The sequence below is a fragment of the Mustelus asterias genome, chromosome 3, assembly GCF_964213995.1.
Source record: "Mustelus asterias chromosome 3, sMusAst1.hap1.1, whole genome shotgun sequence".
In the NCBI taxonomy this organism is placed as follows: domain Eukaryota; kingdom Metazoa; phylum Chordata; class Chondrichthyes; order Carcharhiniformes; family Triakidae; genus Mustelus; species Mustelus asterias.
The window spans coordinates 54,555,206-54,582,374 of NC_135803.1; the positions used below are offsets into that span (position 1 = coordinate 54,555,206).

The 27,169-nt window shown below is 41.3% G+C and overlaps 1 protein-coding gene across 3 annotated transcripts in view; it reads left to right on the forward strand.

The window, feature by feature from the left end:
* The window catches only part of rsrc1 (arginine/serine-rich coiled-coil 1), a 385,706-nt gene that overhangs the window by 11,116 nt on the left and 347,421 nt on the right, over positions 1-27,169 (forward strand). For all 3 annotated transcript variants that reach the window (XM_078209009.1, XM_078209010.1, XM_078209011.1), the window contains exons 3-4: positions 20,890-21,093; positions 23,004-23,132. In XM_078209009.1, the coding sequence (XP_078065135.1) occupies positions 20,912-21,093; positions 23,004-23,132 (311 nt within the window). In that variant the 5' untranslated portion in view covers positions 20,890-20,911. The remainder of the gene's footprint in view (positions 1-20,889; positions 21,094-23,003; positions 23,133-27,169) is intronic.

A 27,169-nucleotide genomic window follows, 5' to 3' on the forward strand; every position in this document is an offset into this window, starting at 1 on the left:
TGGTCCTAGTACTGACTCCTAGCGAACACCACTACTGCAGTTTGAAAAAAAACACAGCATTTGCTCTGCTTTCTTCCCCTTGGTCAGTTTGTATCCATGCTGCCATTGCCACTTAAATCTTGTGGGATTTAATTTGCTAACAAGTCTATTATGTGGCATTTTATCAAATGCCTTTTGAAAGTCCACGCACACACCATCCACCACAAAACCCTCATCAACCTTCTCTATTACTCGATTAAAGGATGCAATCAAATGAGCAAACTCGATTTGGCTTTAATAAATCCATGGTGGCTTTTGTCAATAAGTCTATGTTTTCCCAAGCAGCACCAAATTTTGTCTGGATTATTGTCTCTGAAAGTCTCTCCACCACCAATATTAGGCTGAGTGGTCTGATTTGTATCCCTTCCCTTTTATGACATAACATTTGCAACCTTCCAGAGTGCGTCACCACTCCTACTTCTAAGGAGGATTGAAACCTCTGTGTTTCTACCCTAACTTTACTCAACAAGTTAGGATATGTCCCTTGTGAAAGCTTTGAATCTGTTTACAACATATAAAATATAAAGACGGATATGTGGTTAATTATACAATTCCTTAAGTTCAAAAGGCACTGACTGGTTTTCCTGAAGTTGTTGAGAAGAATCATACGTTTTTGACAACCTAGTGAAAATCCTGGAATAATTTACCTCCCTATTTATGATGATGTTGAACGGTACTTTTTATACCAAAGTATATTGAGTTCTTCAGAGAAATAGGAAACCAAACTTTCTTGTTTTGCACATGTAAGTGAAGAACCAAATATTGCAAAATACAAGCTTTTTTATTTGGAAAGCTTCAGTCAGTCTCGAAGAAAACAGACTTCCCCATGATGCCTTCCCTGACAACCCCATATTATCTCACCTTTTCTTCTGAAGCTGCTGTCTCTCAACAATATCACAGGCATTGTTTTAGGGTGCTTCATATAGCTGTCTGTCCATTTTCCATGAGAGCCAAGAAGACTTGGAAGTCAATGGGAAGATAAACAGAGCTACATGATGGTAATGCTGTGACATTCCAGAATGCTTCAGTTTGATTGTTGAGAAAGTAAAAACAAGTAAGTTGCATATGGAAACAATAGTTGCTTTAAAATATAGTTTTAGAATATGTTGATGATTGTCCTGTAAGCAGGCTGTACAGTGTGTCTCATGTGAATAGACTAGTTGTGCACATCCATCATGTAATAATGTGGCATCAGTTTCACTACAGATGAAATTTTAGTTTGTACGTGTGAGGACATAATCAAAGTTCTCTTTCTGCTGAACCAATGCGTTTACAAGAACTAGGAAGATCCAGTAATAATTTTTTTTAAAAATCAGGTAGGTTTATTTTAATTTGGTTGCGGGAATTGGCAACTGAAGACAGATATGAAAGCAGCTAATGATGCACTCAACAAGAAAGAAATCCCCTTAATGGGATCCTGGGTAGATTTCATTGAAGTATCTACTAACATAGCTCATGTCCTGCTGAGTTCAGCTGTTGTGTACTAAGCTTTTATATGAGGACAAAAGCATCATCATGGCAGCTGTAAAATAGTATGTGATGGGGGGAGAAATAAAGGAAAAATACATTGAGCAATCTAACAAATTGCTGAAGGTTGAATATCATGGAACTGCGCTTGCTCTCAGAGCTAAGTGTTGCATAACATTCTGTGTTTACTGTTTCATCAAGTAAATAGCATTGATCATGGTAAATAGATTTAAAGACATTTAGATGAAATTCTGTGATAAAGTAGAATAATCCTGAGACATATTGATCTCTTTAATTCAGTCACTGGACATAGAACCATAGAACAGTTACAGCATAGAAGAAGGCCATTCAGCCCATCTTGTCCATGCCTGCCCGAGTACACCCAGGTGCCCTTTCGAATCCCGCCTTCCTGCACCCGCCCATAGTCCTGTAGATTACAGTGCTAAAGGAGCAAATCCAGGTATTTTAAAAAATGATTTAGGGTCTCTACCTCCACTACCAACTTGGGCAGTGAATTCCAGACAGCCACTGCCCTCTGTGTTAAAAAAAAAAGTTCTTCCTCATGTCCCCTCTACACCTTCTGCCACTTACCTTGAATCTATGTCCCCTTGTTCTACAATTCTCTGCCGAAGGAAACAATTTTAACCTGTCCAGTTTATCTCTTCCCTCATAATTTTCTACACCTCAATCAAGTCACTCCCCAGCCTTCGTTCCAATGAAAATAACCCCAACCTATCCAATCTCTTCTTGTAGTAACACTTTTCTAGCCCTGGTAACGTTCTTGTAAACCTCCTCGGCACTCTGTCCAGAGCAATTACATCCTTCCTGTAATATGGTGACCAGAACTGCATACAATACTCTAGCTGTGGCCTCATCAGTGTTTTATACAATTCCAACATTGTATCCTTACTTGTATATTCTTTACCGTTGCCAATGAAGGAGAGCATTCCATATGCCTTCTTTACAACTTTGTCTACTTGAACTGTTGCCTTTAGGGACCTGTGCACTTGTATGCCAAGATCTCTCACTTTATCCACTCTTAATATATTCCCATTTATTGTGTACTCTCAATGACTGTTTGACCTCCCTAAATGCATGACCTCTCACTTTTCTGTTTTAAAATCCATGTGCCATTTTACTGCTCACCCCACCAACCAATCTATATTATTTTGGAGTTTATAGCTGTCGTCTACACTATCCACTGCTCAGCCAATCTCTGTGTCGTCTGCAAATGTCCCAACTGTGTTCCCACGTTCATGTCAAAATTGTTAATATACAAATAGTAAGGATCCCAACACTGAGCCTTGTGGAACATGTTATAATTCAGGTCAAACTCCAGAATGTTTTATGAAGCCCAACAGGATTATAGATTTTGCAGTTTGTGAGCATTAGATGCTTCTCTTCAGCTATGATTCAACTAACCCACTAAGGAGCTTTTATCAAACAAAGTTTATTTAAGAATACAGTTAACTTCTGTGGAAAGAAAATTAGCAATAAATTTTACGAATTAGAAACAAAAAAACACAATCATGATAATGTATAGTCCTTAACAAGTATTTGAAATGTTCCAATCAAACACACTTCCCGATGCAAAACCCTTGCCGCAGGTTTAGCACTGAAAATACAAATGCTCACGTGATGCTGGAACTTAGTCCTTTGGGTGGAGAATTGAAACTCTGACTTCCCAGTCTTGTAACTTCTAGCAGCCCTTTTGATATACACACAGAACAGCTTCCCAAAACACCAGGGAAACAGAGAGACTCTAGGCAAGCCAACCACCAACAGCAGATTTTTTTCACTCCAGCAAAGCAAAAAGCCTTGCTTCCAGCTAACCAGCAGAATTTCTAGCACCAGGGAGAGAGAGAAACACTGCTTTTCGGTCTGATGTCCACCCTCTTCTAAACTAAAACTGAAAATGAATCCTTAGATTTTTCTGGGGAGGAACCATCTGACTTTGACTTGTCAATCAATCTTCCCTGTCACAATGCAGGGTCATAAAAGATCCCATAAAGTGCCTGAGGTCCAGAGTAAAAATAAACAAAACCCCATTTAAGCCATTGAAGCAGCAATAAAATGATTTCTAACCAGACAGCCTGGCAACAATGAAAAACCCAAGCTGCTTATAGCTGCAGAGAATATGATTAAAACAAAACATTTCTTGAAGGTACACAAAGGTTGTGGCGTCACAAACACCACTTGAAACAACTTTCCATTCGCAACAGAATCCATCGACCATTACACTTCATTTCCTGTTACTAAGCCAACGTTTTATTCAGTTTACTACATTATCCTGTATCCCATGGAAGTTTACTTTTTTGTCCAATCTGCCGTGTGGGACCTTTACAAACCCTATGCTAAATCCATGTACACAACATCTACTGTATGGCCTTCATCAACCCATCTTGTGACTTCCTCAAAGAATTGAATCAAATTTGTGAGGCAACACCTCCCTTTAACAAGTCCATGCTGACCATCTCTGACTAGTAGCACAGTGCTGACCATCTCTGACTAGTAGCACAGCGGCACGGTAGCACAGTGGTTAGCACTGCTGCTTCACAGCTCCAGGGTCCCGGGTTCGATTCCCGGCTCGGGTCACTGTCTGTGTGGAGTTTGCACATTCTCCTCGTGTCTGCGTGGGTTTCCTCCGGGTGCTCCGGTTTCCTCCCACAGTCCAAAGATGTGCGGGTTAGGTTGATTGGCCAGGTTAAAAAATTGCCCCTTAGAGTCCTGGGATGTGTAGGTTAGAGGGATTAGTGGGTAAAATATGTGGGGGTAGGGCCTGGGTGGGATTGTGGTCGGTGCAGACTCGATGGGCCGAATGGCCTCCTTCTGCACTGTAGGGTTTCTATGATTAGTCCATGACTTTCTACATGACAGTTATTCCTTTCTATCAGGATTGATTCTACTAATTTGCCCATCACTGATGTAAGACTAACTGGCCTATTATTATTTGGCATTTCCTTGAATTTCTTTTTAAACAATGGAACTACTTTGCATTTCTCCAGTCCTCTGGTACCTCCCCTGTATCTAGTAAGGATTGGAAAATCATCCTCGGAGCCTTTGCTATCTCCTCCATCACCTTCTTCAGCAGCCTCGGAAACAATCCATCTAGCCCTGGTGACTTATCAACTTTAAAGGATTCCAACCCTTTGAGTACTACTTTATTTGTGATTATCCTGTCCAATATCTCAGTGTTCCTTCTGGACTACTATATCTGTACATCCCTTTTGTAAACACAGAGGCAAAATTTTCATTTAAGACCCTTCCCACAGCCTCTGCATCTGTATGCAAGTTCCTTTTTTCATCTCTGATAGGTCCCATTTTTTCCTTAGCTAATCCTGGATGAACTGGGATATCCACTGCTTTCTGAAGTCCAGGTCTGAGGTGTTCAAGTCAGGCGACACTGACCTATACAAGAAAGCTAGATACAATCTAAGGAGATCCAGTAAAGATGCCAAAAGACAATACCGGACCAAGCTAGAGCCCCAGACTGGCCACACTGACCCCCGCCGACTATGGCAAGGTCTGCAAGACATAACAGGCTACAAGATGAAGGCATATAAAATCGCCGGCTGCAACGCACCCCTCCCTGATGAGCTCAATGCATTCTACACCCGTCTTGAGCAAGAGGTGAGCAAGAGCATGCCCTCCACTCTGGAAGCCCTGGATGAACCTGTATCTGGGATCACCATTGCAGATGTCAGAGCAGCTTTATTGAAAGTCAACCCACGGAAAGCGACTGGCCCGAATGGGGTACCCGGATATGCACTCAGATCCTGCGCGGGGGTATTTGCAGAGATCTTCAACCTCTCTTTACAACAATCTGAGGTCCCTATCATCTTCAAGAAGACGACCATCACCCCGGTACCTAAGAAAAACCAAGCAGTGTGCCTTAATGACTATTGGCTGGTGGCTCTGACATCCATCATTATGAAGTGCTTCAAAAGGCTAGTCGTGGCACGAATCAATTCCAGCCTCCTGGACTACCTGGATGCACTACAGTTCGCTGACTGCCGCAACCCTGGAACACCTAGATAACAAAGATACCTATGTCAGACTCCTATTTATTGACTACAGCTCAGCCTCAACACCATTATTCCCTCAAAACCCATCTCCAAACTCTGTGGCCTGGGCCTTGGCACCTCCCTCTGTGACTGGATCCTGAACTTCCTAACTCTCAGACCACAATCAGTAAGGATAGGCAACCACACCTCCTCCATGATCATCCTCATCACTGGTGCCCACAAGGCTGTGTTCTCAGCCCCCTACTATACTCCTTATACATCTATGACTGTGTGGCCAAATTCCCCATCAATTTGATTTTCAAGTTTGCTGATGACACCATCGTAGCGGGTCAGATCTCAAACAATGACAAGACAGAGTACAGGAATGAGATAGAGAATCTGGTGAACTGGTGCAGCAACAATAATCTCTCCCTCAATGTCAACAAAACAAAGGAGATTGTCATCGACTTCAGGGAGTGTAAAGGAGAACATGCCCCTGTCTATATCAATGGTGTCAAAGTAGGAAGAGTTGAGAGCTTCAAGATTTTAGGTGTCCAGATCACCAACAACCTGTCCTGGTCCCCCCATGCCGACACCATAGTTAAGAAAGCCCACCAACGCCTCTACTTTCTCAGAAGACGAAGGAAATTTGGCATGTCAGCCGCGACTCTCACCAACTTTTACAGATGCACATAGAAAGCATTTTTTTATGGTTGTGTCACAGCTTGGTATGGCTCCTGTTCTGCCCAAGACCGCAAGGAACTGCAAAAGGTCGTGAATGCAGCCCAATCCATCATACAAACCAGCTCCCCATCCATTGACTCAGTCTATACTTCCCGCTGCCTCAGCAAAGCAGCCAGCACAATAAAGGACCCCACGTACCCTGGACATTCTCGCTTCCACCTTCTGCCGTCAGGAAAAAAATACAAAAGTCTGAGGTCACGTACCAACCGACTCAAGAACAGCTTCTTTCCTGCTGCTGTCAGACTTTTGAATGGACTTACCTTGCATTAAGTTGATCTTTCTCTACACCGTAGCTATGACTGTAACACTACATTCTGCACTCTCTCGTTTCTTTCTCTATGAAAGGTATGCTTTGTATACCGCGCAAGAAACAATAATTTTCACTATGTTAATACATGTGACAATAATAAATCAAATCAAATCCTATACCATTATTTTATTGGTGAAACATCTTTAGTTTTTCTTTAACTTTGCTTACTAGACTTTGTTCTTGCCCTCTTTTTCATTTCATTGTTTAATTTTTTACTTTGACCCTACACTTCCTATATTTGCCTAGGCTATCTGCAGTGCTTAGTTCTTTGTGCCTATCACACACTTTCTTTTTGTGTTTGATCTTCCCCTGTATTCCTCCAGACAACCAGTGGGGTTTCGATTTGGCAGTACCACTCTTATTTTTTGGAGGGGACATGTCTGCTTTGCACATTTACGATCTCACTTTTTAGTGCTTCCTACCAGTTTTTCACTGTTTTGTCCTCTCGCACGGATGTCCAGTCCACTTCAGCCAAGTCCCTTCTCATTCATTCAAAATTTCCCTTCCCCGTTCAAAACTTTTACTCCTGCTTTATCTCTGTCCTTTTCCATGATAATTCTAAATCTAACTGAATTGTGATCACTATTTCCGATATGGTCGCCAACTATCACTTCACCCACTTCCCCTTCTTTGTTCCCTAAGACTAGGTCTAGAATTGCATCTCTTCTCATTGGATTTGTTACTAATTGGAAAAAAAAATCCTTGACACATTGCATGAATTATTCTCCCTCAGTGTCCCTTATATTGTTTGCATCCTAGTTGATATTGGGATAGTTAAAGTCTCCTACTATTATTCCCCTCTTGTTCTTACAGGCAGAAATTTGCCTACATATTTGTTCTTCTATCTCCCTTTCACTATTTGGGGTTTAAACACCAGTGTCACTCTCAGAAACATTTTATCAGTTCATTTTTGTTGTAAATTTAGTAGATTTGGCTGAAAAAACAGGCCTCCAGGAGTGATCAAGCCATTCTGTTCTGATTTTATGGATTTGTGCCCTTCTAAATTTAACAGTTACTTAAATTGATGTGGTCCAGATAATTGTTTAAATTCATTAATCAGCGAGCCTTTTTAAAATTGATGAGTTTATCTGGAAGGTTGGAAGAGAGTTTGCACAACCAGCTATCATGTTGGAAAAAAAGACCTCACCAGGTAAAAATAATTACTTTGTAGATTTTTAAAGAGAAATTGCAAACCATTTCTGATTTTCTACTGCAACAAAAAATTATTTTATCTTTTTAAAAATAAAAATTCATTGTTAGTGTTGTTAGCTTCTCAGATTCCTGTTTATTGTATTAATTTGGCATTTAAGATGAGTAATGGCAATCACTACAATCCCAAACAATAAAATCTCTCATAGAAATAATCTGAAAAAGAGTTTTCTGTTCGCTTTGTGGACAAGCTAAATATGTAGCTACTGGGATAAGTGCAAATGCCTGAGTGTAAGTGGTTGGGACTAACCAACTAGAGTAGCATGAAAGTTAAAAAGGTTAAGGGGTCATAAATATAACATCCATTTAGAACACATTGGAGGTAAAACTGCTTTTAGTAAATGCAAGAGTGATGCTGACACTCGGAACTTAATAGGGGATGATAAATATCTGAAAGCATTAAGAATATGGAAACCTGATGGACAAATCAAGCTATCAATTATTTTCAAGAAGTGATGTGTTAATACACCACATGGACTTCAGCCGTTCAGGAAGTCAGCTCACCACCTCCCTCAAAAGGATAAATAGGGATGGGCAATAAATGCTGGATTTGCAAGTGATGTGCTCATCCCAAGGATGAATAAAAATAATATTTGATTGAATTAGGCTAATATATAATTCTTGATCTGGAAACGTACTGAAGAAAACTGATGATGCAAGTCTGAGTAATATTGTGCAACTGTCAAGAAGGTCAGACTCCAAATTACCTGTCGATGGTTCATTTCTTGTTTTGGAACAAAAATCCAGATAGAATTCAAAGCTGAGCCTAACAAGAAGAAAAATGGCATGGAAATGAGCATTTGAAACTTAGAAACTGAGTGTGCAGAAGATTTGGAGATGTCAAGATTAATATCAACTATCAAGTCTATAGGAGCTATACACTTTCGGTTACTTGCTATTTTGAGATTGGAAGTTTAATGCACGAAGAAGGAACTGATTATTACATAATTTGTATCAGTTGCAGTAATGAATGAATTAAAATGAGATATTTTTAATGATCGTCATGATATTGAGGGAAAGAATGAAAATGATTTCACTTGTATAACTAGGTTTTAAAAATGATTGGTGACCAAATGTGTTGTCACAAAATTCCAAATGAGTGAAACATCCATTGTCAATGAAAGCAAGAGATTGTATCAAAAAAAGGAAAAAAAAAGGTTTTGAAGACTGTTTCTCAATTTTGTGGAATATTTAGTTTTATCATAAACACACAGCCTTCTCTATCATCCATGTGTTTAAGTTTCAGGACAGAAGGCTAACGGTGTCAAGTTTTCGATAGCTATTCTACTACAGGTAGTAAGTTGGTGAGCAGAGATAATGGAAGATTCAAAGCAATCATCAGTGGGCCTTTGTTGTTTTTTCAATTCATTTGTGGGATGTGGGCATTGCTGGTTAGACCAGCATTTATCGTCCATCCCTAATTGCCCCATGAGAAGGTGGTGGTGTGCTACCTACTTGAACTACTGCATTCCTTATGATGAAGTACATCCACAGTGCTGTTGGGGAGTGAGTTCTAGGATTTTGACCCAGGAACACTGATGTAGTTCCAAGTTAGAATGATGTGTGGCTTGCAGGCCGTAGAATTACCATGCATTTGCTAAACTTGTCCATTTAGTTGGTAGAGACCGTAAGTTTGGAAGGTGCTGTTGGAGGAGCCTTGAATTGCTGTTGTGCCTTTTGTAGATGAATGCAGACCTCTGCAACTGTGCGTTGGTGGTGGAGGAAGTGAATGCTTGAAGTGTTGGATGGTGTGCCAGTCAAGTGGACTGCTTTGTCCAAGATGGTGTTGGGTTTTGAGTGTTGCTGGAGCTGCACTTATCCAGGCAAGTGGAGAATATTCCATCACACTCGTGACATGTGCCTTGTAGATGGTAGACAGGCTTTGGGGAGTCAAGAGGTGAATTACCCAGAACTCTGAGCTTCAAACCAGTAACACAGTATTTATATGGCCAATCCAGTTGAGTTTCTGGCTAGTGATGACCTGCAGGACATAGATGGTGGGAGATTACACAAAGATAATGTCATTGAATGTAAAGGACTGGAGGTTTGATTTTCTCTTGTTGGAAATGGTCATTGACTGACAATTGTATGGCATGAATATTACTTGCTACTTAGCAGCCCAAGCCTGAATGTTGTCCGTGTCTTGCTGCATATGTTCAGGGACTGTTACAATATCTGAGTAACAGTTGGTGCTGAACATTGCAATCATCAGCAAACATCCCCACTTTGGACCGTATGACAGAGGAAAGTCAAGGTGGTTGTGTCTAGGAACTCCTGCAGTGATGTTCTGGGGCTTAAATTATTTACCTCAAAAAACCATAAACATCTGCTTTACAGGTATGACTCTAATCACTGGAGATTTTTCCCCCTGATTCCCATTGACTTTTGTTTTGCTTGGGCTACTTGATGCACACTTGGTCAAATGGATTTTAATGTCAATTGCTAATGGTTCATGGTCACCATGACTGAGGCTAGCTTTTAATTCCAGATTTATTAGTTGAATTTAAATTCCACCAGCTACCTTGGTGGGATTTGAACCCGCGTCTCCAGAGTATGAACCTGTGCATCTGGATTATTAGTCCAGTGACACTTTTTCACGAGGGGCTTCCTTTTTATGAGAGGCTGAATTTACCTTTTTTTTTCAAATGTTATCAGTAGTTTGATTTAGAGTGTTGTTTGTTTTAGAATGTTGTAGATTGTCTCCACTGCCATGGTGCAATTTGTCACAACTGTCAAAAGTGTGCAGAATTCTCAGAGCAGGTTATTGGATGTGGATTGGTTTGAAGTCTCCTCAGTGATATGGAAGCTCTTAATGAAAAGATTTCTTTTTCAGCTATGTAGTCATAGAGCTTCAATCAGGGAAGGTGAATGCTCAAGGAAGAGCTGCATAATATAAATGTTGAGTTAACACTGCGTTCTGCTGAGTACCCCCTTGTTTGTTTTTGTCGCTGCCTATTTCTCTCACCTTTGCTTAACTGCTTCTTTATTTAGTTACTTATGCTGTCCTGATACCAAATTTGCAGATCATTTTGAGTTTTGAGTTTGCATCATGCGAGTAGAATGCATTTAGAAATATTAAATTGCTTGGCTTTGTTTGGACGCGTGTTGCTTCCCTCTATCATTCCCCCTATCACTCCCAATAAGCGGCTGCAGGGAATGAATCACTCCAGACTGGCCTTTAGGATCAAGCTGGTTTATTGGAAGACATTTTCTCAGTCCTACTAACCTACAAAATCACTGACCACAAAGTGTTCCAGCTGTCTCTGTAGTATAATCAATGTCACAGGCTTAACTAGCAATTCTCCAACAAGGTAATTGCCACATACCACTAATGCCAAATTAGTAGTACGTTGACATTCCAAACCTCTCTTTTCCCATTCTGAATCTGAAAATTGTTGATTGGAATGTGTCCATTTCCCCTTTTTAATATAAATGCAGATGTTACAATGGTGCAGTGACTTGAAGTTTGCCATCAAACTGCTAAAGTAGTGCCATTTTTCGAGGAATTCATTTATGACATGTTTGTAATCAGGATTTGCTGAATCTATTTGTGCATTGTGAGAACCAAAAAGTTGTTTGCAAGCTGTTTATTTGTTTTCAATGCATAATACAGACAAAATGTTGTTATAAAGCAAGGAAAATTTACTATGTCAGATATATTTTGTTTCGTTGGAATGCACCTAAAAATTCCATGATATTGAAACATGTGAGCGATCCTCCTACCCTAAAAATTACATTGTCAAGTTGTGCAAATGTTTTGAGTGAAAGATTATAGCATGCCTAACAGAATACCATAATATATGCAGTAAACAAGGAGAACTGGCGATGTGTAGGAGTAGCATTCAAAATTAATGCATCCTTTCTCATTTTCACTCGGCTGTATTTTTATACTCTGTGATGATAGATGGATAGATATTGCACTTATACTGTGCTTTGGGCATTACATCAGTACAGTTTGGAATAGGGTCAGCTCATATTTTGGGCATGCTGTTTCAGTCAGGTTTCTAAACAGTACTTTGGAGTCCTGTGCATGAGCATTTGAGGAAATGCATGCATCTTTTGTGAGATGTCCACACCTATTGTTGTGAGTTTTTGACAACTTGGTGATCTAGATAAATATATTTGAGATTTTAAAGTAGCTGTTATTTCATTTAGGTATCACTGTATTATGTCTGTTCCTTCTTAAAAATCTCTTCAGTGCTTGGCATGGATGTATGCATGCCTATATCTTGCATTCCACATTGCGCTATAGGTCAGTTTTCAGCATCAATACCTTCTCCAGGTGGTCTCTTGGCTCTTAAAAAAAAAACAACTGAGTATTGCTTTAAATTGGGTGTAGTGATATTTTTGCGTTATACTGTGATTCTTTGATTGGTATTGGCACAGAAACAATTTTCCATTGATCCAGGATGTGCAGTAGACTAAAGATTAAGCACCCAAAACAAAAAAAAAAGAAACTTGCACTTAGCTTCATTTAGATCTTCCAGTGCTGTCCACGGAGACAAAGATGGCAGCCACTGTGTGCATAGCACGGCCTCACTGTATCAGTTAGAGAAATAACTATTTGATCTGTGTTGGTGTTGGTTGGGGGGTAAACATTGGATAAGATATTGTGAGAAGCTCCCTTGCTTGTTCAGTCACTCAACTGAGAGATAACACTTCCAATGCAGCAATCAGCTGAAGTGTTGGGCCAGATTTTCTGCTCAAGTCATGGAGCACGAATCCATGACAGTCTGACTCAAGTGCGATTTGACACTTATAAACTGACACTTTACAGCTCTTCTGATGATGGGAATAAGGGGAGATCAACATTAGTATATTTTTGATCAGTAATTTTGAAACCATAAGATTGACCTTTTCTTTATATATAAGTGTATGAACTAGGAGCAGGAGTGGGCCACTTGACCTCTCGAGCATGCTCTGCCATTCAATAAGATCATGAATTATGTGATTGTAACCTCAACTCCACACTCCTGCCTACCCTGGATAACTTTTCACCCCCTTGTTTATGGAGGCTACCTCGTTAAATACGTTTAAGTCACAGGTAGATAGATTTCTGATCAATAAGGGAATTAAGGGTTATGGGGAGCGGGCGGGTAAGTGGAACTAAACCACTATCAGATCAGCCATGATCTTATTGAATGGCGGGGCAGGCTCGAGGGGCTAGATGGCCTACTCCTGCTCCTATTTCTTATGTTCTTATGTTAACCAGGAATCTATCTAGCGCTGCATTAAAATATTCAGAAACTCTGCTTCCACTGTCTTTGAGGAAGAGAGTTCAAAAGTTTCACAATCCTATGAGAGAAAATATTTTCCCTCATTGCTATCTTAAATGAGTGACTGCTTATTTTTAAATAGTGACCCTTAGTTCTAGATTCTCCCACAAGAGGGAACATCCTTTCCACATCTTTGCTGATTCATGAGTTTTGTAACATAAACGATATCTATTCTCTTTCTATGCTCTGAATTATTCCATAGATGTAAAAATGTTTAACAATTAATTTGTCATTATACAGTAATGATTTTAATTAAATGTTTACCCTTTTCATTTTCATGCCAGGATTTTTTTTTTTTAAGTGCTTTCCTCTTTTAAAGTGCTTGATTAATGACATTGATATCAAAAATGATATTGAAGCAGAGTAGGATATTTGGGAGGGAAAACTCATGATTTGCTCTTCATACGTAGTGGGGTGGCACGGTGGTTACCACTGCTGCCTCAGTGTCAGGGACCCAGATTCGATTCCTGGCTCGCGCACTGTCTGTGTAGAGTTTGCATGTTCTCCCCATGTCTGCGTGGGTTTCCTCCGGGTGCTCTGGTTTCCTCCCACAGTCCAAAAGACATGCTAGTTAAGTGCATTGGCCATGCTAAATTCTCCCTCAGTGTACCCAAACAGGCGCCGGAGTGTGGCGACTAGGGGATTTTCACAGTGACTTCATTGCAGTGTTAATGTAAGCCTACTTGTGACTAATAAATAAATTTTAACTTGATAGTGCATGTTGATAAACCAAAATACTGTATTAATAATAGAATAATCTACATTTCTGTAAAACATTGGAATGTGCTTCTTGGAGCTTCTCTTCAGAGACTAAGCATTAAGCTGGCTTTTTCAGCTAACACACAGACCTGCAGAGACAGTATTCTGGTTAAAGACGTTCCTTTATTTCCCAGGCCTGGTTCAATGCAGCGAGGGTGGGTGATTTTGGTGGCAATCCAAAATCACTCTAAAAGTACATCACTTTCAGCATTACAATTATGCAATTTTCAAAAGACACTAGCCCACCCTCCCTGCTCACCTCCATGGCCAATAACATGGCATAACTATAGGGTTCATGGTGGGAGATATAGCAAGGATATCAGAGGTAGGTTCTTTACGCAGAGAGTGGTTGGGGTGTGGAATGGACTGCCTGCATTGATAGTGGAGTCAGACACTTTAGGAACATTTAAGCGGTTATTGGATAGGCACATGGAGCACACCAGGATGATAGGGAGTGGGATAGCTTGATCTTGGTTTCAGATAAAGCTCGGCACAACATCGTGGGCCGAAGGGCCTGTTCTGTGCTGTACTGTTCTATGTACCCTCTAACAGCATGGGATTACGTGAGTTCTTGGATTTTGAAAGCCTCTCTCATAATCTCCTAGCAACTCCTTATCGGGAAACGGTGTGCACTCAGTAGCTGTATTATTCCAAAGAATGTGGTTCTTTCTACTTGACTAAGTCCCATCATGCTTTACAGTAGTGTGCCTTTGACCAAGGTACATGCCTTTAATACAGAATATTCAGAAATACATGTCTAAATTCTCTAACAGTGATTATATGTGTCTCGATGCAAACAGTATCTTTGTAAGATATATTCCAGGCACTTTGTGGCTTCAATCTAAATTTATCTATTCTGATTTGTTAGTCTTTTAGTCCCACATTATTCTGAACCTCCTCTTACAGTGCTTCATAAGAGTTGAAAATGGTGGCCAAGCAACAACATTCTTGAGGTGCCTACAGAAATGGGAGAAGAAAGCATTGCAGGTTACGCAATGGGGCATGCTGTGGCACTGAGGAGTTGAAATTAAGTTTTATATAGAGCCTTTAACGTAGAAAACATCCCGAGGCACTCTGCAGGGAGTAAAGGAATGGAGGTGAGGCTGAGAGGAGAGATCATTGAATACATTTAAGGCTGAGATAGATTTTTGATCTCTTGGGAAGTCAAGGGATATGGGAAGCAGGTGGGAAAGTGGAGTTGAGGCAAAAGATCAGCCATGATCATATTGAATGGTGGAACAAGCTTAAGAGGACTTATAGTCTTGTCATGCTTCTCTTTCTTATGTTCTTTGAAGGAGGATGGAGTATTTGAACTTTTTGAATGCCATGAAGAGGTGCTTTACACTAAGTAATATACATTTTTATTGATGATCAGGTTATTAGAAGAATTAGGAAAACAAACTTCAAGATATTCCAAAGGAAGCGTCACTATTGCATAATAACTGGTATAAAATGGTCATCAAATGTCATTAAATTCTTTTGTTCAAATATTTGAAGAGGTATGCTTGTGAGATTTTAAATGACCATTGTGTCTTGAATGTTGTGTGATATTCCTTTACCAAAATTCAAAACTTAAACCTTGGCATTAATGAGGAAGGCAGGTAGCTCCATATATTTTCTGCGAGCCATTTTTGGCTAAGTTTAATTGATTTTATTGATATTGTCTTAATTAAATTTAAATGGACATAGACATAACTTCTATTTGATTTTGGGATTTTCATAAAAAGAACTATAAAATGTGGTAAGCTAAAATACTTGTGTGCAGAATTGGTTGTATGTATCACAGAAGATACAACTGAGAAAAATAACCTCGCATTTTGCAAAAAAAAAACTGATTCAGGCACGTAAGTATTGCTAGACAAAAATAGGTCAAAGCCCATCTAGTTATGATTCAATGATAATGGAGCTGTTGGCTAATCATGATAATCAGTCTCTTACCAGTTTGTTGACAATAGACCCAGACACAAATGGAGGGAAAATCAAAGTGGTGGAAACCATAGGCCCATGGTCATCTGTACTTACCACACAATGTCTCAAATTACTCATATATTGCAGATATAATTTTCTGGAAAAAGTCTACCTAACTTCTATTTGAAAGAATCAATAGTATCAGCTTTCTCTGTCTCGCTTGGGAGCCAATTCCATAGATTGAGCACTCATTCACTGAAAGGATGTTTTCTTCATTCAGAAACCACCCTGACGCGAGTGTACCTTTAAGAGATGTATTTCTTTAAAATCACGTTCTTTGCAGCTGTAAGCAGGCCTTTTAGTTTCATAGTTGCTGAGTTGTCTGCTACAAGCCTAACAAATGTAGAGGATCAGAAGGACCTTGGGGTCCGGGTCCATAGGACTCTTAAATCGGCCTCGCAGGTAGAGGAGGTGGTTAAGAAGGCGTATGGTGTGCTGGCCTTCATCAATCGAGGGATTGAGTTTAGGAGTCGGGAGATAATGGTGCAGCTTTATAAGACCCTCGTCAGACCCCACTTGGAGTACTGTGCTCAGTTCTGGTCGCCTCATTACAGGAGGGATGTGGAAATGATTGAAAGGGTGCAGAGAAGATTTACAAGGATGTTGCCTGGATTGGTTGGCATGCCTTATGAGGATAGGTTGAGGGAGCTCGGTCTTTTCTCCTTGGAGAGACAAAGGATGAGAGGTGACCTGATAGAGGTGTACACGATGTTGAGAGGTATAGATCGGGTGGATTCTCGGAGGCTTTTTCCCAGGGCTGAAATGGCTGCTACAAGAGGACACAGGTTTAAGGTGCTGGGGAGTAGGTACAGAGGAGGTGTCAGGGGTAAGTTTTTCACTCAGAGCGTGGTGGGTGAGTGGAATCGGCTGCCGTCAATGGTGGTGGAGGCAAATTCGATCGGGTCTTTGAAGAGACTTCTGGATGAGTACATGGGACTTAATAGGATTGAGGGTTAAAGGTAAGCCTATATATAAGTTTAGGTAGGTAGGGACATGGCCGGTGCAACTTGTGGGCCGAAAGGCCTGTTTGTGCCGTATGTTTTCTATGTTCTATTTTCTAAGCCCTTTTGTTGCTACTTCAATAGTTTAACTGGGGTTTCGTTTATTTTTAATCTGGACCTCATGCACTGGCTTGGAATTTACGACTGGGAGGCAGATCATATGTTTCGGACAGATTTTTTTCTCAGTGAATTCAAGGTTTCACTTTCAGTTTGGCTGCGAGAAGGTGGTTGGACATCGGACTGAAATGATGTGGATCATGGCTACCATTGACACCACAAACCACCGGCTCAAAGTGGAGAGGATCTCCAAGAAGATCACGCATATCAACACAGATATCAAGTTTTTACAAAGATGCAAGAAAGCGACAAGATCCCGAAAGGACGACAGATCACGAACCCACTCAAGTCGACCCATAACACAGACTATGCTGTCGCACCTCTCTGACACTCGTCAACCATCTTGTACAGCAGATGTCGCAACCTTGAAACCAAGATAGAGTCCATATTTTCAGCTTGCACTCAGGACGCAGCGCACCAGCTGCAAGACACTGCCAAGCAGACGAGACAAGGGAACTACTCCATCTACATGCACACCAAGAACAGAAAACTTGAGAAACTTGGCATAACCACCAGCAGCAACAAAGCCTCCCCCAGTATCACACGAGAAAACAGTACCATTACAGGGAAGTCCTGTGTCAACTTGTCGGACTACACCCTTCAACCAGAGCAACCTCTGCAAGATGTGTCGGATCATCGACATGGATACCACTATCACTGAGAACACTACCCACCAGGTACATGGTACATATACATGCAGCTCGGCCAAAGGGTCTACCTCATACGCTGCAGGAAAGGATGTCCTGAGGTGTGGTACATCGGTGAGACCATGCAGATGCTATGACAATGGATGAACAGACCACGCAACAATCGCCAGACAGAGTGTTGCCTTCCAGTCGGGGAACACTTCAGCAGTCAAGGGCGTTCAGCCTCGTATCTTTGGGTAAGCGTTCTCCAAGGTGGCCTTCAAGACACACGACAACGCAGAATCGCAGAGCAGAAACTGTTAGCCGAGTTCCGCATGCATGAGGACGTCCTCGATTTGGATCTTGGGTTCATGTCACACGACATGTGACCCCGACCATACTGTGTGGGTTTGCAAAATCCTACTATCTGTCCTGGCTTGAGACAGATCACACCTCTTTAACCTGTGATTATCCCCCTCTCCACACACAATGTTTGTACCTGCAAAGACTCACATTCCAACCATTCTTCAAATTGCAAGCTGTAATTATCTTGCAATTGGGTCTTTGCCCATATATGCCATGTTTGTGAATCAACCTACAGTCACCTGAAGAAGGAGCAGCGCTTCAAAAGCTCATGATTCCAAATAAACCTATTAGACTTGAACCTGGTGTTGTGAGACTAGTTACTCTGATCAGACTGAAAAGCAGTGTTTCTGTTTCTCCCTGGTATTTGGAAATTCGACTGGCAAGCTGGAAGAAAGACTTCTTGCCTTTCTGGAGTGAACATTCTGCTGTTGGTCATTTGCTAGTTAGCATCAAGAGCCTTCCTCCCCCTCCCTGGTGTTTTGGGAAGCTGTTCTGACATCAGGCTTCAAATTTTGACTTCAAATTGAGGAAAGATAAAGTTTGATGCAGCAATAAACTGAATTTCAAAAGAGAAATGAGGGTTTAAGGAAAGAAACAAATGTTGAGCAAGTACAGCAATTTCATAAATTTTTAGCTTTAAAAAGAGAATGTAATAAAAATAACCAGAGTGTGAGAGGATCAGTGTATGTGAGTGGTGGGTGCAACTCTGTTTGTGTATGGGTGAGACTGAATGAGAAACCCGAGTCCATTTTTGGCACTCAACCTCACATGCTCAATCCATCCCTCGTGTCACTCTCTCCCCGTGCGCTCGCCCCGGTTCCCGGCGCCCAGCCCTGTGCTCTTGCCCTGATCCCCGGCGCTCAGCCCGCGCTCCGGCCCCGGTCCCCGGCGCTCAGCCCTGCGCCCCCGGCGCCGCGCTCTCGCCCTGGCCCCTGGCGCTCAGCGCCGCACTGTCGCCCCGGCGCTCAGCGCCGCACTGGTGCCCCGGTCCCCGGCGCTCAGACTTGCGTTCTCGCCCCGGTCCCCGGCGCTCAGCCCCGCGCTCCTGCCCTGGTCCCCGGCGCCCAGCCCCGCGCTCCCGCTCCGGTCCCCGGCGCCCAGCCCCACGCTCCCGCTCCGGTCCCCGGCGCCCAGCCCCGCTCTCCCGCCGCGGCCCCCGGCGCTCAGCCCCACACTCCCGCCTCGGCCCCCGGCGCTCAGCCCCACGCTCCCGCCGCGGCCCCCGGCGCTCAGCCCCACGCTCCCGCCTCGGCCCCCGGCGCTCAGCCCCGCGCTCCGGCCCTGGCCCCTGGCGCTCAGCCCCATGCTCCCGCCGCGGCCCCCGGCGCTCAGCCCCGCGTTCCCGCCCCAGTCCCCGACGCTCAGCCCCGCACTCCGGCCCCGGCCCCCGGCGCTCAGCCCCGCGCTCCGGCCCCGGCTCCCGGCGCTCAGCCCTGCGCTCCGGCCCCCGGCCCCTGGCTCCCGGTGCTCAGCCCCGCGCCCCCGGCTCCCGGCGCTCAGCCCCGCGCTCCGGCCCCGGCCCCCGGCGCTCAGCCCCGCACTCCGGCCCCGGCAACCGGCGCTCAGCCCTGCGCTCCGGCCCCAGCCCCCAGCGCTCAGCCCCGCGATCCCGCACCGGCCCCTGGCACTCAGCCCCGCGCTCCCGCCCCCGGCGCTGGACCCAGTCAGAATGTGTCGTCGCCTCCTGGAACAAAGTGTCCAGGTAATTTGCCCTCTCCATGATGCATTGCTGCGCCTGTATCTGAAGATGTTATAACTCTGGGCTGAAGTTCCTCACGCCACTGATGCTTACTGCAGATGTATTTGCCTTGGATCACAAGAGCATCCACGAGCTCCCAAATACTGCCGCTGCAACACAACACGTGCCTTGCCAACCTCTTTTGTTTTCATTAATTATTTTCCGAATTAGATTGAATTCCTGATTCAGTTTCAATTTATGCTCCACTTGCCCTGATTTAAATTCCCTCTTTTGGATAAACAGAGAAAATACCCAGCAGCCACTCTCCAACTGCTTCCCTGTGATTCACACATGGATATTTATTTTTTAATAGGGTGTCTTGAATTTACAGACTGGCTCTGTTCTTTGATACTCTGTTTTTGCTTCTCCCTGTTTATGGCTCATTGAGTTGTTTCTGGTGAATGGTAACCTCCAGAATATCGATGGCTGACTGATTCACTAATGGCAATGATGTTGAATGTCAATGAGATGGTTGGATTCTCTCTTGTTGGAAATGGTCATTGCCGAGCGCCTGTATGGCATGAATGTTACTTGCCACTTATCAGCCCAAGCTTACATGTTGTCCAGGTCTTGCTGTATGCGGGCAAGGACTGCTTCAGTGTCTGAACCACCAGTGAACAGCAGAATTTTTGACTTTATGTTGGAGAGAAGGTCATTGATGAGCAGCTGATAATTTTTTGGGTCTGGGACACTATCCTGAATAACTTGAAGGATGCGCTGAGGCGAAGATGATTGGTCTCCAACAATTGCAAGCATCTTCTTTCGTCTGGACTATGCTTCCAACCAATGGAGAGTTTTCCCCTCAATTCCTATTGGCATAAATGCTGTTACAACTCATTTGCAAAAGTGCTTTTCTTTTGTCCATATTTGGGCCAGTGTTGTAATGAGATCTGGAGCCAAGTGTTCCTGAATGTCAGCAATTGCTGTGTAAATGGTGCTTGATAGCACTGTCAACGACACCTTTTATCACTTTGATGATTGAGAGTAAATAGACTCATGGAGCAATAATTGGCCAGATTGAATTTGTCCATTGTTTCTTTTTGTAATATTTCTGGGCAATTTTTCATATTGCTTTCTTTAGTTGGTTATTTGTCCATCATCATTGATGACTGGATGTGATTGGACTGTAGAGTTTCGATCTGATCCATTGGCATTGACTCATTAGAAATTATTTGAAAAATAATTAACATTTTGCCATTCTAAATGCTAAATCTTTCTATGAATGTTCTTTCCAATATGACGATTATTCATCTTTATTTTTTAAGCAATTCTGAAAGAAGTTAGAAAATGGGACGTCACTCCTCAGACAGCGATGATGATACCAGAAGTCGTCGTAAAAAGAAACACAGGAGGAAATCAACTTCCAGCAGTTCTTCAGATAGCAGAACTTTCACCAGGAAGAAGTCTAGCAGGAGGACAAGATCACACTCTCGTACTCACCGCTCCCATTCACGATCCAAGGATAGAAGGTAGGGGTTGTAAAATATTTTTTACAGCACGCGACTTATTCAGGGTAAAAGGGGAACAATAGCTTAGAAAATTGACAAGTATCTGAAATTAACAATATTACACTCTGCAATCAAGAATGGAATTGGGGATTTCTTGAAAGCTTTTGTTTGCTTTTCATTGAAATTATAGATTTCTATATTTTGCCACCCCTGTTTTTATCAAATATTTTTCAGTTAACTCTTTCTTATTTTGCCAAATTTCTTCTTTTCACATGTCATAACCAAATATTGTTCCTGGTTTGACTTAAAAGACACCTTTAGTATTTGAAAGCAAGAATGGTTGTTGTCAGATACAAAGGGAATGCCTGAGCTTCTTATGACCAGTTGAATAATTGGTTATTGTGGATTTGGATCTGAAGTGATTTTCTCACAATTGAGATAGGAATAAATGTGATTGATTGCAGGGTGGATCAAGTGAAGTTCATTTAAGAGCATGGAAAATTCATACAAGTCAGAAACTTAAGCTTGTTACTTTGCTTTCTCTGCAATAGAGTTAATGTTATAAGGAATTGAGAATTGGAATAGATTTCACACTGTTGAAACTTATTTACATTTCATCCCTCCCAGAGGTAATTTTGGTCCTTTGGTTGAAATTTTAAAAAATCCTGATCCCAAAAAAAGCAACTTCCAGATTTTTGTTATGCAGAACTTGGGGAAGTCAGGCTGACACAGTAATTTACACCTACTTCCATTGATAATGCATATAGTATCAGTGTTGTGTTCCTGTGTATTTTGTTTCTTTATCTCATGATGTTGACTGCCAGTTCACAATTACATATCTATTTTAGTTTAAACAGCAGTATAGACCTGATGTGGAATTGAAATTAACAGTTGTCACATTCCCTCCAGTTCAGCATGTTCAAAGTGGCAGTTTGAAGTGAAATTGACTAAGTCCTTTGAATGCAACTGCTGCTGTGGGAAAAGTTATGAAGTCACTGGCAGATTGTAATGTATGCTTGTAGTTTAAAAGCTGAGGAAATCAAATTGAGCAACAAAGTTGATATCAGGATGATCTAAATTAACTTCTGGCATGTTTCAATTTATTTACTTTTGTTCTTATCAAAATAATGTAGCAAACTGCTAATGCTGAAGTGGTATTTGAGGATTATAACTGATGATGAGTACTGATACACTTGCTCTTTCTTGTTTTCAAAGATGTAGTTCCAGAAATGTTTTATTTTAATTCAAAAAAGAGATTCTCTTGTGTAAGAGAAGGAATTTAATTGAAGAGTAACACAGTAGATAGCTCTTAATGTCACATTTCATTTGTCAACTGCAATATGACTTAAATGTTGGTGCCAATAATAGAGGTTTTGTTCCAATATGGTGGTGTTTTCCTCAGAGAAACATTCAAGATGAACCATTTTGCAATAAAACTCTATAAAATGAAGTCGTCAGTTTTTGGAGTGACTGCTGGTGCAATTTTGAGAAGATTGTGATAACATTGCTCATTTAACGGTTGCTACAAACACTTGAATCTGACTGAAGTAAGAAGAAAATGATGATGAAGTATAGATGCATGTGAACACTTGGTGCTCAAAAATGATAATAGTTGAAAATTGACAATAAAACAACACTATCAGATTAACAATGTGATTGGGGATCTTTTGGAAAGAATTGGGATCTTGGAAAAAGTGTAATAAGTGCAATGGGATTGAGTAGATGTTAGTAAGTAGAAATACTGTAAAATGATAGTGTATTAAAAAAAACAGATTTGCTGCAGCACAGCATTTGACCAAAAGCATAGAAGTAATTGAAGAGAAAGTTAGATTTGGAATATAACAAAAAAAACCTTGGAAAAATAATGTAACTTATATTGCAATGCTTTCTAACAGATCTTAATATACATTAGTACATTATCAATATTTCAGACGCAGACGTCGATCTAGCAGCAGCTCATCATATGAGGTCCGAAAGAAACGAAGCAGTCGTAGCAGATCACGGGATCGAGGGAAATCCTACAGATCACGACGATCAAGATCAAGAAGCAAAAACAGAAGGTATGAGTAATTTACAATTTCTATATTGAAAATAAGTGCAACCAATCACACACGTTTGGCACTTCGAATGTTTTGATAAGATCGCCCCCACAGAGTTCCAGAGTGAGTCTAGAGAGAACATATGTGGGTGACAGCAGGATGAAGACTCCTGGTCCCTTTCTCTCGCTCTCTTGCAAACCATTCTGCAAACATACCCTGCCTGTATTTCTGACCAGTCAAACACCACAGGCGGTTTCTTTAACCTAAACCAAGTAGCTACTGACTGCAGAAGAAGAGACGTATATCATCCACTCTTTTAAGCTATTGGACTGGGTGGGGCTTGCTCCAGACAGCTTCCCTCCCATTCTGCTAACTTTGTAAATTGTCAGCTGTAGTTATATAAATGTTAGGAACTGCTGTTTAAAGCTCTTAAAATGCTGTTTTCAGTCTTCTTGGAATTTATTCTGTGGCTTCAGCCCACTGAATACACAGTAGTTTTCAATGTAAAACATAGTTTTATAACAACCTCATAAATGTGCAGCAACCAGAAACAGGCTACGCATAAGTCAGCGTCTTCAAGTTATTTCACATATGCAGCTGCAGTTCAGTTCATTTAAATAAATAGCCGCTCATTGGGGGGGAAAAAAAGCAAAGGATATTTTGAAACCAAAAGAGAAAATGCTGGAAAATCTCAGCAGGTCTGGCAGCATCTATAAGGAGAGAAAAGACCTGCTGTTTCGAGTCCAGATGACCCTTTGTCAAAGCTAAAAGGCATAGAAAGTGGGAGATATTTATACTGCAGGATAAAGGAATGAAAGATGAGTCATAGCCATAGAAACCAGGGGAAAAGAGTAGGGCGGCACAGTGGTTAGCACTGCTGCCTCACAGTGCCAGGGACCCAGGTTCAATTCCGGCCTTGGGTCACTGTCTGCGTGGAGTTTGCACATTCTCCCCGTGTCTGCGTGGGTTTCCTCGGGGTGCTCCGGTTTCCTCCCACGGTCCAAAGATGTGTGGGTTAGGTTGATTGGCCATGCTAAATTGACCCTAGTATCAGGGGATTAGCAGGGTAAATATGTGGGATTACGGGGATAGGGCCTGGGTGGGATTGTGGTTGTTGCAGGCTCAATGGGTCAAAAGAATGAAGTTGAATGGCAGAAATGGGCAAGCAGATGGGGAGAATTTTGCTTCGACCAGAGTTCCCAGGAGAAGCATGATTTATTACTCTCAATTTTTTTTTTCGTTGAACTTGACTGGAACAATGTGGAAACCCTCTGCAGGAAGGTCAGATTGGAAATGGGAGGAAGAATTAGTGGAGTTTGGTATCATGTGTGCAAGGATTACAATCTGCATTTGTCATTCCAGTGCAGAGGAGACAAAATTGTCAGTCACTTATGAAGTATTGAGGTCTAACTTGCAATATGCCAGTGAAGGAATGTTTGGAGCCTTGAACAACAGATGAGGATGAAATGAATGAACAAGTGTTCCACTTTCTAAAGTTACATTGGGAAGTGCCAGAGGAAGGATCACTGCATGTCAAGGATGTTAGAAGTATAGACAGAGTATCCTGGAAGGAACAGTCACTCTGGAAATCAGAGTGAGATGTATTTATCAGTAGGACTGTTTTACTAGTGAAGCAAATAACAGAAGATCTGGAAAAAGTGGAGACTTGTGAGATGGAAATTGAGAACAAGTAGGATCTTAGAAAGAAAGAACATAAGAAATAGAATCAGGAGTGGATCATTTGGCCCCTCGAGCCTGCTTCCTCATTTAATATGATCATGATGGATCTTCTGCTGCCCCCATACCCTTTGATTCCCTGAGGGATCAAAAAATCTATTGATCTCTGTCTCAGATTATGAGAACAAAGCCATGGGCAATTGATCCTTTTGATCTCTCTGTGTTACTGACCATCGGCATATGCACAGAAAAGGTATGGTTGCCATCTCTCTTGGTTGCTTCTTGTCTCTGCATGGCACTTTTTTCTAATGACCTAATTTCCGTTGAGAACTTGATGTGTGAAGAAGTGAAGCAACAAGGTTTTCTGCTGTTCGATGCTCTTGCTGTATCTATATACAAACCTGTTTAAAAACAAGCATTTAAAATCTGACATACAAATTGTGGCTGAGTAACACAGCTGCTTGCATTTATGTTGGTCCTTTAATATAGTTCAAGCCACTTCACAGAAGCATAATCAGTCAAAACCCGACACAGGGAGGCATCAGGCCAGGAGCCACAAAGGTAGGTTTTAAGCAGTATATTAAAGGAAGAGATGAGGAGAGATAGAGATTTGGAAGGGAATTCAATACTTAGCCCCTTAACATTGAGAATGTGCCAATGATGGTCAAAGGAAGTGAGTGGTGTGCAAGGGGCCAAAGTTCAAGAAATATAGATTTCTTGGAGGGCTAGAGGGGATTACAGAGATAAGTGGGCAAAATCATGAAGGGATCTCGATATGGGGATGAATTTTAAAATTGAGGCTTTGTTGGACTGGGAGCCAGTGTAGGTCTGCAAGAATGAGAGTGATGGTTGAGCAGGATTTTGGTGAGGATATAGGTTACTTAAAACAAGTTACCTATGTATTGTATAGGTAATACAATTACCTATTTGTAATTAGGTTATAAATTATAGTTCATTTGTTCATTGGTAGTACATTGCCGGTAGATGATCATCTGTTATTGCGCATGTAAAATTAAAAAGAATAAACAGAAACGACAAATACTGAACAAAAAAGTTACCAAATTTTAGGAAGATTTCAAAGGAAATGAGAACTGGAACTATCTGCCATTGATCAAGAAAATTATTTTAAGAACTTAGTAGCAGCAATATTTCTGTTCTTCAGGTAGGTTACTCAGGTAAAATCTTATACTGAAATGTTCAGGAATTGGTATACCCATACTACATTTGGATCAGTGGAACAGTTAGGATTAACTGTACTTAAATTACAAAATGCAATCTATATACAAAGCCATTTAAGGTAAAATATTTATTAATTTTCATGTTACAATCCAATTTTAACCCTTAGCCAGTTTCTTTCCCTGTCTGCTGTTTACCAGTTCTATTATGTTAATTGGATCAGATAATTGAACATTTTTAATATGCTAATATTAATGTATATTATTAAACTATGATTATAGATGGTCACAGAACTGGCTGCACATCAGAAAGGGATGGAATGGCTGAATTTTAAATTAATGTAATGAAAAGAATAACATTTGTACATCTTGTTAAAGTGTGGCTTGATGCTTCCAAATATGCTGGACATTTTGGGTCAGAACACTGAAATTTAAGTATTTTTTTCAAATAAACAGCAGAATTTGAATTTGGGTAAAAATGTTTTCCACTTAACTGGCACAAAAACATGGGAAGATGTCAGAATCAAGTTGATTTGCTTTTGTCCATAACAGTCATCAGAGGGCTATGTTGTTTTTGGTTAGGAAATGTTAATGTAATGGCTCTCATGAAATATATTTAGTATTCTCCTGAGATTTGCAGCATGTGTGAGATGTCACGGTAATGATGTTAACACATGCACGCGTAATACCATATATGGTAGAGTCTGCATTCTCAACTCCGATTACCTTGCAAAGAATGCGCACATAGCCTACAATGTTGGTGTTGCGACTGCGGTTTTCCTGGAGGAGGCTGCCAATGTTTGTGCTGAAGGGCAAAATTTCTTTCTTAGATTTAAAGATTTTGTTGACACTATTTTCTCGTTTTGCTGTTTAGTACTACTTCCAAAATATATTGCCTGGATTGGCATTATGAGGATGATGAAGGATAGTGTTTATAAAAATGCACTTGAAATGTATTATTTGCATTCTGTAACTGTGGCAATGTAACTGCGGCAATGTATGATTTTGCTGAACCAACTTTTTTGAATAGCTTATATTTGGATTAATGGACCTAATGAGTTTCGGTGTTATGCCACACATGCCCAGGGCTGATGTTGTCGAAGTTCAAAACCACTTATAATTCCATTAATTGTATCTATTTCAATTATTATGTCATTCCATTTATGAAATATGCTTTGCTACAATAGAAGTACTTGTGCCACTAAA